General features: G+C 34.4%; 1 protein-coding gene across 1 annotated transcript in view; it reads right to left on the reverse strand.

The window, feature by feature from the left end:
- Nucleotides 1-1106: 1106 nt before the first annotated feature.
- Nucleotides 1107-13532, reverse strand: part of RDX (radixin) — a 65214-nt gene continuing 52788 nt past the window's right edge. Inside the window, exons 11-14 of the mRNA XM_046684954.1 lie at nucleotides 11300-11460; nucleotides 10331-10423; nucleotides 5743-5985; nucleotides 1107-4805 (exon numbers count right to left, since the gene is read on the reverse strand). Of these exons, the coding sequence (XP_046540910.1) occupies nucleotides 4641-4805; nucleotides 5743-5985; nucleotides 10331-10423; nucleotides 11300-11460 (662 nt within the window). The 3' untranslated portion in view covers nucleotides 1107-4640. The remainder of the gene's footprint in view (nucleotides 4806-5742; nucleotides 5986-10330; nucleotides 10424-11299; nucleotides 11461-13532) is intronic.

The raw sequence follows: 13532 nt of genomic DNA on the forward strand, positions 1-13532 counted from the left end.
TGACTAGATAAAAGCACGGAAGAATCTGGGCATACAAATAACATGAATCAACCAAATGGTGTTGCCATCATAAAGAAATCTAGTATTGTAACGGATTAATGCAAATGATCTCAGAGCTAAGATAAATTAATATTTGAAGTTCCACATTTTAAGATAAGCCAAAACAAAGAGGTCACAGCCATTCTAATTTTGCTTCTATATCCTAGAACATAGCAGGTGCTTGATAAAAACGTATTGGCTAAATAAGGTCATTAACTAAGAACCTGGAACCATTTAGTGGCTATTGAACTCCGGAGGCAAACATAAACCTGAATTTACAAGATATGCCATAGGGTAATTATCTCAGTAATGATCTTTAACCTTAAAATTTTATGGGAAATAATGATGGATACTTCAACTCCTAAAGTAGTATATACGTAACCTCAAATCAGGAAACTCTTAATCACCAAGTTTAAGGGAGGTTAAAACATTGAGGTGACAAAGCAAGGAGTCATGATCTTTCTAGAGGGAAAATGGCAGTTTTTAAAATCTTGAAAGATGGACACACTAAGAAGCAGGTCAACTAGGAAAAAAACGGGAATTAAGATTATTTAATTGGAAAAGCCAAGGATGGGAATGTGACAAGCTTTGACATAGGACACACTACTATGAGAGAATTTTTCCTTGCTACCAGTGTAGAATGTGAGGAGTCAGTTTGCCTTGACATTTTATGAAGTTAACAAAACATCTGCAGAATCCACTGCGCTTTTGAAACGTACTAGAATACCATCATTCTACATGGTAAACTACATAAGAATATTTGATAACCTTCTGGCTAAAAAAAGAATGAAGAAATAAGAAAATGCTAAAGTTCTGTTCATTTAGAACATAGTTAAAGACGAAGGGAACCTGTCTACCAGTGTAGTTCCATAGTTAAATGTTTTCCTTTATTCTTTTTTTCCCCCACTGTGGAAGATTGGCCCTGAGCTAACATCTGTTGCTAATCTTCCTGTTTTTTTGCTTGAGGAAGATTAGCCCTGAGCTAACATCTGTGCCAGTCTTCCTCTATTTTGTATGTGGGATGCCACTACAGCATAGCTTGATGAGCAGTGTGTAGGTCAGCACTCAGGATCCAGATCCACGAACCCCAGGCCACGAAAGCAGAGTGTGAACTTAACCACCATGCCACCAGGCCAGCCCCTCCCTTGTTCTTAATAAAGATATCTAAACTTTGGTTTACTAATCAGTTCAGTAAATCAATGCTAAAGGCAGAAATTCTGTATACTTAAGCTTTAGATTTTAAAGATTGTTTTCATCATGTATAGACAGAATGAGATGCTTTTGGACCTAAAAAGTTTTTTTATATTATCTTCATTTCTGAAAACATCACCCATCAACAAGGTAATCAAAACTGAGACAGAAAGTGGTGGGCATTTTTTATTTTTAATCACAATATTAATATTGAAACTCTTTTCTAATGACGATCAGGAGTGAGTTCCAATACAGTCTAAGATAACTTTGTAAGTGGTAATTCTAGTTAAGGAAAAACTGAGATATAAAAGACATATAAGGCAAAATCTTACATAAAATTCCCTTTACTTTTTTGATAGGATCAGAGTAAAGAAAACACTACTTGCCTTTGGGAATAGAAATAATAAAGTGATACGTAAATATTACTATAAACTGAGAAGATACCTGGCTTTTACTATCAGAATAGATTTATCACTTTGTTTAAGAATGATCTTTATGTTAAAAATTAGTAAAAAGCTTTTACAAAGAGAATTAACTTCTAAAATTATGCTAACTGCTCTGTAACGTAGCTTTGAAGTAAGAATACGTATTTAAGTAAATGCACTTAGTATACAGTTCGTTAAAGAACATTAGCATTTTAATAGCAAGATTAATCAAGAACAATGAAACTATTTTCCTTAGGAAAAAGAAACTAAACACTATAAAATAAAAGCAATAATTGGAAATCTTAACTGATTTTATGTTATCAAGAGAGTCAATTTAATTTAATTAATTTTTCCGCAGAACTAACAATCGGTATTACTTCCATACCAAAAGAGATATAATCTGGGGGAAAAGAGTAAATCTATGAAGATTTTGACATTTTCCCTATCCACTTCTCATTTTTAAGATGTGATGATTCATAAGTCTAACAGAGATTATAACTTTCAGGAAATATACAAGAAATCCATGTTAAATAACAACAGTGGACCTCGAAGGCATGAGCTTTTGTCACTTTATTGTTAACCAATGAATGTTATCCAAAATTATAGATGTAATTGTAACTTAATTGTACAACACAAAATTATGCTAATGGTAAAAGCCTGTTGGAATTTACCAAATACTCATTAATATATTTTTACATTGCTATATGAACATGTGCTCTCAATTGCTAATAATAAAAGTTATAATTGGTTTAATCACTATGAAAACCTATATTGCAAATAGTTGTTCCTGTTTAGAAAAATTCACACAGCTTTAAAAATGGATTAAATCCATTTTAATCCTAATCTACAAATAGATTATAAACAGCAAATATAACTGGTAATTTTTCAACACTGATATCACACTGATGTGACAATGGTAGTGCACACAATTCAAAATGAAGAAAATTAATAAAAATCCAACGGAAGTCCAAGTTTTCCCCTTTATGGCAATTGTTTTAACGCTCTGGAAAAGTGAACACAGGCTTGAAAGCATCAACAGCAGCGTTCACCCTCTAGTCCTCTAGCATGCTGCAAGCAGAAACATTCTCTTCCACAGTATTTTGAAGCATGTGCACAACCACCGTACAACAGTCACTTCAAGGGTAACCAGTTATCTTTTGTCCTACAAAGTCCAAAAAATATATTAAATGCAACCTTTCCTTTTCATTATGTCTGCCCAGATTAATCCTTTTAAAGTCAGCAAAATCAAAAAAGCACAAGAGATATTTTCAGACACAAGTTGGATCTACTGTGCATGAAAAATGTTTAACAAAATGGCAATTTTAATAGATAAATGTAAATTTGAGTGCATAATACCAAATGGAAAGTAGCTGAACCACCCAGAGAAAACAAGGCTTTCCTTATCTCCAAATCTAGATATTTTACAATAAAGAAAATGTTAGAACACGTGAGTATTAGAACATCTTTCAAACAGGAAAGATTTCCTTGTAAGACATAATTGAGCTTAATATAACCTAACATTATAATTTCTAAAATAGGTTTGAAAAAACAAATTTAAGTATTCTTAGTTAGAGATTGAAAAAAATAAGCACAATGATTTAGAAATCAAATATGCTAAAATGATTATGTAACAATTACATCAGGAAATGAAGGTACAGACATTCTTCACATGCTACAAGGGAAACCTCTCTCCCTCTCTCACACACTCTCACACACACACACACACACACACACACACACACTCTTACTTCCTCAGGCATACAACACCCCTCCAGGAAGATAGTATACCAGCAAGAGCTTACAATTTTAGTACAAAGTCCCACAATTCAGCTCAACAAAAAGGCAGTTAAAAATTTAGCACTCTAAGATATTCTGAAGATAAAAGGAAATCTCAAAAATATTCCTTCATGATTGAAAGCATCACTATGTATTATAAAACATACAGCTGACACTCTCTGTTGTGTTTGAACAACCAGTCATCACAGGTGTAGTAGTGAGGTAGTATTTATTGTCCCTTCTCTGGGACTAATGTTTTCATAGGCTGCCCTTCCAGAAAGGTCCAAGTTCTTTTTAATGATTATAATCAATTACCAACAAATGATATTTTCTTTTATTAAATATCTCTTTGTCTAAATCAATCTATGAAAGAACAAAACTTTTAAATCTTTCAAAGATGACTGTTATTTGCAGATAACGTTTCATCAATAAATTTTCCTAGGGACCTACTACCTGCTGTCTACACCTTTGTGAATTGGTAAGTAAAGAAAGCCAAAGGGTGACAGGAGATGAAACACCAATCAATTCAGCTGTCAAAGATGACTGTAATTAAGTAAGCAAACATCAAATATCCAATAATGTAATTAAATTGGGATTTAAAAACTTAGCCACCAGCTGCACACTACACCATTCAACATTCTAATCCTCTTCATGATTGATATCTGTTTTCTCACAATGATCAAACACTGTCCACCCTGTCACCTACCCTCATTTTAAACACTACCAATGATCTGTATGGTGGTATGGCAAGATACAAGGAGACATTGAGAAAATATGAATGAGAAAGAATGTGAAAATATGTGCAGATAAAACATGGGAGGGGCGAGGAAAACCAGAGTGCTCTACCTAAACACTCATTAAGTAACCATCATCCTTTGAAACATACAAAGTGCTTAAATCACACATACACATTGGTCAGACGTGATAATTAGTGTTAATCTTCAACAGAAAAAAAATGGAAAATGAAAATCGTGAAAGGTGATGGAACACTGTTCTCCATTCCCTGGCCCAAAAAAAAAGGAAAACCAAACATGATATCACACTGCCTTAATGTGGAAGAGTTCCCCTTAGATATGTCTTTTAGTCACCACAGTCAAACTGGTATAAGTGCTTTGGCAAGGTGGGATGCACTCCATCACATCTGCAAAGGCCTGCTTTTCTCTGTTGGTGGTTCAGCTTATGAAGAACACGTATGCAAAATAACAGCTCTCACATTGCTTCAAACTCATCAATACGCTGCTTTGTATTGCCTTGTCGAATCTGTCGCAGAGTCTTGTACTTATCACGGCCTGCTTTAACATTCTCAGCATGAAGAACATCATTTTGTGTTTTCTTTGTTTCATCTCTGGCTTGGGCTAATTCTGAACTTAATGCCTATGTTTAAAAAATAAAAATTATGACTATGATTTTTTTCATTAGATTTTAAAAACATGAAAAAGTTTAAAGACAAAAACATACATATAACAAATCTGACTTTTTTAGTACATTGAAATTTCCATTGTAAAATCTTTTTCTTTAAAGTGTGTAAGTTTGTTTTACTTTTAGTAATAATAGGGGTAGTGGTTAGGAAGGAATACTCATGGCCTTTCATTTCTACACTCATCAACCATGACAATTTTTTGTATTATTCTAAATTTCCTTAAGTTTCTCCAACAATACTTGAAATGACTTACAAAACGTGCAATGTAGCCATTATAGAATAATGTATAGATAAAAATCTACACCACTAGAAACGCTTTCTCCAACAGTCTTAATATTTTATTCAACTATCACCTCACTTTCTTTATTAATATTTAAAGATTTCACCAATTAAAAATTATAGAACTTACCTGGAAAGTTTAATATTAAAATTTCCTATTTTATTCTAATTATGCAAATTTAATAAACTGACCTTTCACCATTATAAAATCTGAACAAATAATTCAGATGATATAATGTCATACAACTAGTGTATTAAATTTTCATTGCCTTTAATATATACTTTACCATTTAAAAATTAAATTCATTTGCTTTTTAAACACAGCATTAAAATATTATCTTTTAACAAGAGTCAAGCTATAGTTAAAGAATAACTTACTGGTTAAGGCCTGATTACACAAGACTAACAAACAAGGGTGTGCTAACAGGATCATACAATAGATGAAATGAAATAATGCAACTGTAGGCCAAGCACCCACAAAGCAATCACAAGACCAGCTAGTGTTCAAGGCTTCCACAAAATCTAATGATCATTTTTAATAAGTTTAACTTAATAAAAAAAGAAAATGTAAACTATATTTTAAACGTGCATACAACTGCAAATTTTAAATACCTGGAGTTGCTTCTTAACACGCTCATTTTTCTGTGTTTCTGTTACACGTTCCTCCTCACTTCTATGGTTCATTACCCCATCATTTGATAATTCAGCGCTAGCCTCAGCATTATTCTCATCATGTTCATCATGTTCATTTTCTGTCGGAGGAATGACCGGTGGTGGCGGAGGTGGAGGGGGGGCAGACATCACAGTTTTTAACTCTTCTTTGGTCTTTTCCAAGTCTTCCTGGGCTGCAAAAGCCTGAATATTATAAAATAAGTTTATCAGCAACTTACTTTGAAAACTTATAATTAAAACAATCATGCTATCCGTCCTTTCTAACAGAAACTATATTGCAGAGTAATGAAAATAGACCCTATTGATGAAAGCTCTATTTTTATAGAAGAATGACAACAGGTAGGAGTGATAGAATTTAAAAACATCACTTTGCACACCCTAATAGAATTATTAATTCTGGCAAGGATTATCAATTGTTGCTAAAATTGTTCTGCAAATAGTCGATGAGAAATGGATATTAGTACAATGCCAAAGAATGCTACACCTAATAGATTACATTTTAGCCACAAAGAGGAAAATGTAACCAGACAGTGGAGGAATCAGACTGTCATTATTCTATTCCAATGATCAATTAAAATCACTAATGGTGGGTTAACTAGATACTGTCTTCTGATATGATACAACAGAAGAATCCAGCATCATTCATTATTTGAGTGACCATATCATGCTGGTTTGCCTGGAAAATCTTGCATTACACTGTTGTCATGATGTTATGATTAATAAAACTCCCTTTCACTCTCAAAAATGTTCTAATTTGGATGATAAACTATACGGAAGTCTTACCTATAAGGCATTGTAGCCAAAAACTTAACTTGAATCATTCAAGGTTTTAGGTCTATCTTCCAATTTACAGGAAATATTAACAATAAAAGGACAAGCTGAATGACATCATGAGGCAGAAAGTAGACAAATATAAGAGGAGGGACAATCTGAAGGTCCTTTCAATTACTTAGTATCCTAAAAAGAACTGGCCTACTTTAAAAGAGATTTAGAGCAAACAGACGCAGTGCAAAGTCCTACTTTGGACACTGGCCTGGCAAATTATCTATAAAGGACTTCTTGGGTCAGTTTTGAATATAGTCTGCCCAGAAATATATATATGGACAACTAATTTACGACAAAGTAGCCAAGAATATACAGTGGGAAAAGACAGTCCCTTCCATAAACGGTGTCGGGAAAACTGGACAGCCACACGCAAAAGACTGAAACTGGACCACTATCTTACACCATACACAAAAATCAACTCAAAATGGATGAAAGATGTGAACCTAAGACCTGAAACCACAAAACTCCTGGAAGAAAACTTAGTTGCTCCTTGACGTTGGTCTTGGCAATCATTTTTTGGATTTGACACCAAAAGCAAAGGCCACAAAAGCAAAAAGTAAACATGTGGGACTACAGCAAACCAAAAAGTTTCTGTACAGCAAAGAAAACCATCAATAAAATGAAAAGGCAACCTACCAAATGGGACAAAATATTTGCAAATCATATATCTGATAAGGGGTTAATATCCAAAATATACAAAGAACTCATACAACTCAAAAGCAAAAAAAACAAATAATTCTATTAAAAAATGGGCAGAGGATCTAAATAGACATTTTTCCAAAGAAGACATACAGATGGCCAACAGATACATGAAAAGGTACTCAAAATCACTAATCAGGGGAATGCAAATCAAAACCACAATGAGATATCAACCTCATTCCTGTTAGAATGGTTATTCTCAAAAAGATAACAAGCATTGGCGAGGATGTGGAGAAAAGGGAACCCTTTTTCTTGTGCATAATTGGTGGGAATATAAATTGGTGAGGCCATTATGGAAAACAGTATGGAGGTACCTCAAAAAATTAAAAAATAGAACTACCATATGATCCAGCAACTCCACTTCTGGGTATTTAACCAAAGAAAAGGAAATCACTAACTCAAAAAAATATATGCACTCCCATGTTCACTGCAGCATTATTTACAATAGCCAAGATATGGAAGAAACCTCTAAGTGTCACAGTGGATGAATTAATAAAGAAAATGTGGTGTATACATACACAATGGAATATTATTTAGCCATAAAAAAGAAGGAAATCTTGCTATTTGCAACAACATGGATGGACCTTGAGGACGTTACATTAAGTGAAATAAGTGAGGGAGAGAAAGATAAATACCATATGATCTCACTTATATGTGGAATCTTTTTTTTTTTTAAGGTATGCTTTCTGTTGAGGAAGACTGGCGCTGAGCTAACATCTGTTGCCAATCTTCCTCTTTTTTTCCTCCCCGAAGCCACAGTACATAGTTGGATATCCTAGTTGTAAGTCATTCCAGTTCTTCTAGGGGAGATGCCACCACAGCATGGCTTAATGAGCGGTGTGTAGGTCCACACCCAGGATCTGAACCAGCAAACTCCAAGTCACCAAAGCAGAGCACAAAAACTTAACCACAGCCACAGGGCTGGCCTCTATACATGGAATCATAAAACAAAACAAAACTGAGCTCATGAACACAGAGAACAGATTGGTGGTTACAAGAGGTGGGTATGGGTGAAATGGGTGAAGGAGATTAAAAAGTATATAAACTCCCAGCTATAAAATAAACACGTTCTGGAAATGTAATGTACAGCATGGGGACTAGAGTTAATAATATTGTATTGCATATTTGAAAATTCTTAAGAGAATAAATCTTAAAAGTTTTCATTTCAAGAGAAAAAAATTTTACAACTATGTACAGTGATAGATGCTAACAACTTATTGTGGTGATCATTTTGCAATATATATAAATATTGAATCATTATGTTGTATATCTGAAGCTAACAAAATGTTATATGTCAATTATATCTAAATAAAAAACTGAATATAGTCTAAAATTAGATAAGATGAAAACTGACTAAAATGGAATAGTATGCACAATATGACCTCACTCTGAACATATAAATGTGTATGCATACACATACGCAAACAGGAAAAGATCATGGAGGGATATGCACTAAGGTGTTAAAATAGTGATCCTAGTTTGTAGAAATGTGATTTTTCTTTTGTGTGCATTTTCTAATTTCTACAGTTCACAAGATTTGCCTCTATGATATGTTATTTTTAAAAGTTTATGTGTTTCAGGGGCTGGTTCCGTGGCCGAGTGGTTAAGTTCACGTGCTTCACATCGGTGGCCCAGGGTTTCACCAGTTCAGATGCTGGGCACAGACCCAGCACTGCTCATCAAGCCATGCTGAGACGGCGTTCCACATGGCAGAAAGAAACACAAGACCCTACAACTAGGATACACAACTATGTACTGGGGGGCTTTGGAGAGAAGAAGGAGGAAAAGAACGAAGATTGGCAACAGATGCTAGCTGAGGGCCAATCTTTAAAAAGAAAAAAGTTTATTTGTTTCTATAAAATTCTAATAAAGAAAGTAGTGTAACAGTAGGTTAACAGAGTTTTATTCCTTTTGTGGAGTTATATACACATGAATACATAATTCTCAATATATCAAAAACTTATAAAGTTTAAACTGCTACAAAGAAAATTTAAGCTAAGAGTGAAAGAAACCATATTCACATTTTATTTTAGAAAAGTCATATACCTTCAGGTGTACAAAATTATTATTATAGTTCCTATTATCATAGTTCCATTTAAGAGTTAATGTTATTTAAAGTTTGAATTAAACTCTTATGATTTTAAAATCCCCCAGGCCTCCAACTAAAGCCTGATTTTTCACTTGTGTGCTATTTCAGACAACAGTGGTTTCATCTACTTGGAAACTCATATTAGAAATCTCAGTATCATCTTCACTGCATCCCTCTAATTCAACTTTATATCCGATCACTTGGTTGCCACACCCTTTTGAGTTTACCACAAAATGTCTCTCAACAACTCCTGTTCGTCTTTACTCTGTTACATCCTAGCTTTGGGTCTTTAGCTTGTAAGTAATCCTACCCATCATCCCAATCCATCCTTCAAACTGATTGCTAAGTTATTTTTATAAAATCATACCTGATCACACTACAATCCTGTTTTGAAACCTTCAGAGCCCAATGTCTACAAATACTCCCCATAATCTTGCTTAGCAGGGCATTTATTTAAAGCCTTTCACAACCTAATTTCCTCTCTAACTTTCCAGCCACATCTCCCAAAATTTCTGAACCTATAGTCTAAGCTTTGCTCACTTACTGGTTGTCCTCACATCTGTCATACTTCCTATACTCATTCAGTTCCCCTGTCTGGAATGACTGTCTTTTCAGTCTCTAACCACTCCCAATCTTTCCTACCTCAAAATTGAATTTATTTTATTCAAGACCAGCCTTTAACTTATAAGGGCTTCCCCAACACCTGCCTCATTCCCACAGAAATTAATCACCTCTTTTGTATTCCCAAAGTACTCAGCTTAAATCAATAGATTAATATTTACTACAATACACACAGATATCTCTTCCCCTCCAAACTGTGACAGTATCTTATACTCAACTCTATAAATTCAGCATACTGCTGGGTACAAAATGGGTATTCAATAAATGACAGTGAATGAACAAACAAATCATTACTTTGTGCTGCCACTCAGTAGCTTCCTCTTCCTTTTTCTTCTTGGCTTCCTCTAGAAGTGCAATCTTGGCAGTGAATTCAGCAAGTTCTGCTGCCTAAAATGAACAAGATAATTACCAACACTAAAAAGCTTAATATATTTCCAATAATTTATATTAAGTCGTCAAAGGTTTAATGTACAATCTTGGGCTGTTTTACATGTTTTTCTTAGACAGACTTCCATTTTAAAAAATGGTAATATTTCTTTAAAATCATAAATATTTACAATAGGTCTAAGGAGCTAATAAGGAGGCAAAGTAAAAGAAAATTATTAATCTACAGACTAGTTATTTCTGTTTCAGTAGGGGGAACTTAAAATGTGCAACTAAGGAGCTACTTTTTAACTTTTATCAATAATATATTTGCTAAAGCCTACAAAAGAAAAAATTGTATTTATATAATGCTTTATAAAGAGCATTTTGTCAAATAATCTCATTTGATTCCCCAACAATCCTATTAGGTGGTATTATTCCTTTTTCAAAAGGGGGGATCTGAGGCACACATCAAGTAAATGCTTGAACCAATATTTAAATCCAGGATCTTCTAAGTGTCATAATACTCATTATTTGCAAGTCCACCAAACAAACAAAAAACCCAATCAATTATGGCCTACAGTTATCTTACAGGAGTTAGAACATATTGTCAATTTATCTAAAGCAAAACATGCCAGTGGCTTATGCAAAGTTTAAGTGAATCAGAATCTTTTGTCAGCAACAGATTCCACTTATCTTTTATTCTGTTTTGCTTTTAGTTTTTTTTTTAAAAGGCAGAAATAGAATTTCTAGGTTTATTTCCACCCTTTATTATTAAGTTACTTGTATCTTTGGTTTGCTTTCCAGAAGGTATAATATACTCAGTCTTGCAAGGTTCACTCCATGCTTTTGTCTAAATTATTCTTTTTCTCTAAGGCAGAACTAAGACAGGCGCCTTACTAGCTGCTCCTGATTTTTCATCTGGTCGGCAGCTTGTTTTGCTATAGCAGACTTGGCCTCTTCAGCAGCTCGACGCTCCTTTTCAAGCCTTTCTGCTTCTTCTTTCGCTCGTTTTCGTTCCTGGTCCAGTTCCAGAGCTTTTCGAGTCTGTTCTTCTAGTTCTGTCAAATATATGTATATCCCACAAAACAATGTTTAATTCCAATTATTCTCAATATCAAAAGAAGCCAAAATAGTAGCAAGGAATCTAATCTGTACAGCTTCTAAGAATTAGCACAACTACAAATGAACACTTACCTTGTTTTTAACTTGGCAAAAGCCTAACAATTAAAAAAAATCTATTACATAATTAAATATGAAGAAATGAAAATCCTCTGTAATTCAAGTTATGTCATAAAGCTAGAAGCACATCCTCTATTTTATTTTTTAAAAAATACTCTTTCCAGGCCAGCTGGGTGGCGCAGCGGTTAAGTGCGCAAGTTCTGCTTCAGCGGTCCAGGGTTCACCGATTCGGATGCTGGGTGCGGACCTATGCACCACTTGGCAAGCCATGCTGTGGTACGCATCCCACATATAAAGTAGAGGAAGATGGGGATAGATGCTACCTCAGGGCCAGTCTTCCTCAGCAAAAAGAGGAAGACTGGCAGCATACGTTAGCTCAGAGCTAATCTTCCTCAAAAAAAAAAAGAAAAAGAAAAAAAAATCTCTTCCAGAGCCAGCCCTGATGGCCTAGCAGTTAAAGTTCAGTGCGCTCTGCCTTGGCAGCCTGGGTTTCAGTTCCCAGGTGAAGAACCACACCACCTGTCTGTCATTAGCCATGCTGTGGTGGCAGCTCATATGGAAGAACCAAAAGACCTTACAACTATACATGACTATGTACTGGGGCTTTTGGAAGGGCATGGGGAGGAAGAAATAAGGAGAAAGATTGGCAACAGATGTTAGCTTAGGGCGAATCTTCCCCGGGGGGGGAAATAAAAATCTCTCCAAAGTTTTATTCTCAACAACTTGCCATCTGTTCCAAAAATCTATAAAATAACACACTTTAAAACTTACATAAGTTTTTACTTATCTTAAACTAAGTATCAGATAAATAAGCTCATGACATTAAGATTGAAAATAATAATTCTAATTCAATATAGGAATTTTGATGTGAATTATATGAATTACTGAAAATTTTGAGTTATTAGTACACAGCCATTCCTCAGGCATGAAGAAAATTAATATCTGGAGATGAATGACACAGATTTTAATCCTTAAGTGTACAGATCACACACACAATTCTCTTTTCTTATTCTAATGAGTTAAATGAGAAAGGAAAATATCACTAGCACAAAGCCAAAAGTTTTTAAATGAGTTTATTTAAATATTATTCTGACAAGTCTTGGTTAATAACAAGGACGTTTTGTGACAGAAGACAATAGAATGCCACCTATTAAGAGGGTACAATGTCTTAGAAAGAATGACTCTCGCTTTCTGCACACTATAGAGAAGAGGAAAAGCAAAATTTGTAAGTCATGAGCTTTGAAAGCTAACTAACATACACACTTCTCCTTACTATTCTTAATTTTGTTGGTCTTGGTCAGAATTAATTTAAATAACTGCAGTTAAGACTTGGGAGGTTTTGAGACAGTTAGGAAGGAAAATGACTCTGGTTAGGCTTTAAATATTGTAAAACTTCTATGAGGCTATTTGACCATAAAGAAGAAACATATATTAACAATGGATGTTACCAGAGCTGAATTCTAGGATTATTCACTTAGAATCTGCCTTCTAAAACTTGGATATCAAGCTAACCTACCAAACTTTTCTTATGGTTCATTCTTTCCATCTAGTTGACTGATATATAAAATAAAGCCCACAAACATAAACTGAAAGCCATGCCTCTGAGAACAGGAACACGACAAGGGTGTCCACTCTCACCACTCTTATTCAACATAGTACTGGAGGTTTTGGCCAGAGCAATTAGGCAGGAAAAAGAAATAAAAGGAATCCAAACAGGCAATGAAGAAGCAAAACTCTTGCTGTTTGCAGATGACATGATCTTATATATAGAAAACCCTGAAGAATCCACTGGAAAACTATTAGAAATAATCAACAACTACAGCAAAGTTGCAGGGTATAAAATCAACTTACATAAATCAGTAGCATTTCTATACTCTAATAACGAACTAACAGAAAAAGAACTCAAGAACATAATACCATTCACAATCGCAACAAAAAGAATACAATACCT

The sequence above is a fragment of the Equus quagga genome, chromosome 14 (assembly GCF_021613505.1).
Source record: "Equus quagga isolate Etosha38 chromosome 14, UCLA_HA_Equagga_1.0, whole genome shotgun sequence".
Taxonomy (NCBI): Eukaryota; Metazoa; Chordata; class Mammalia; order Perissodactyla; family Equidae; genus Equus; species Equus quagga.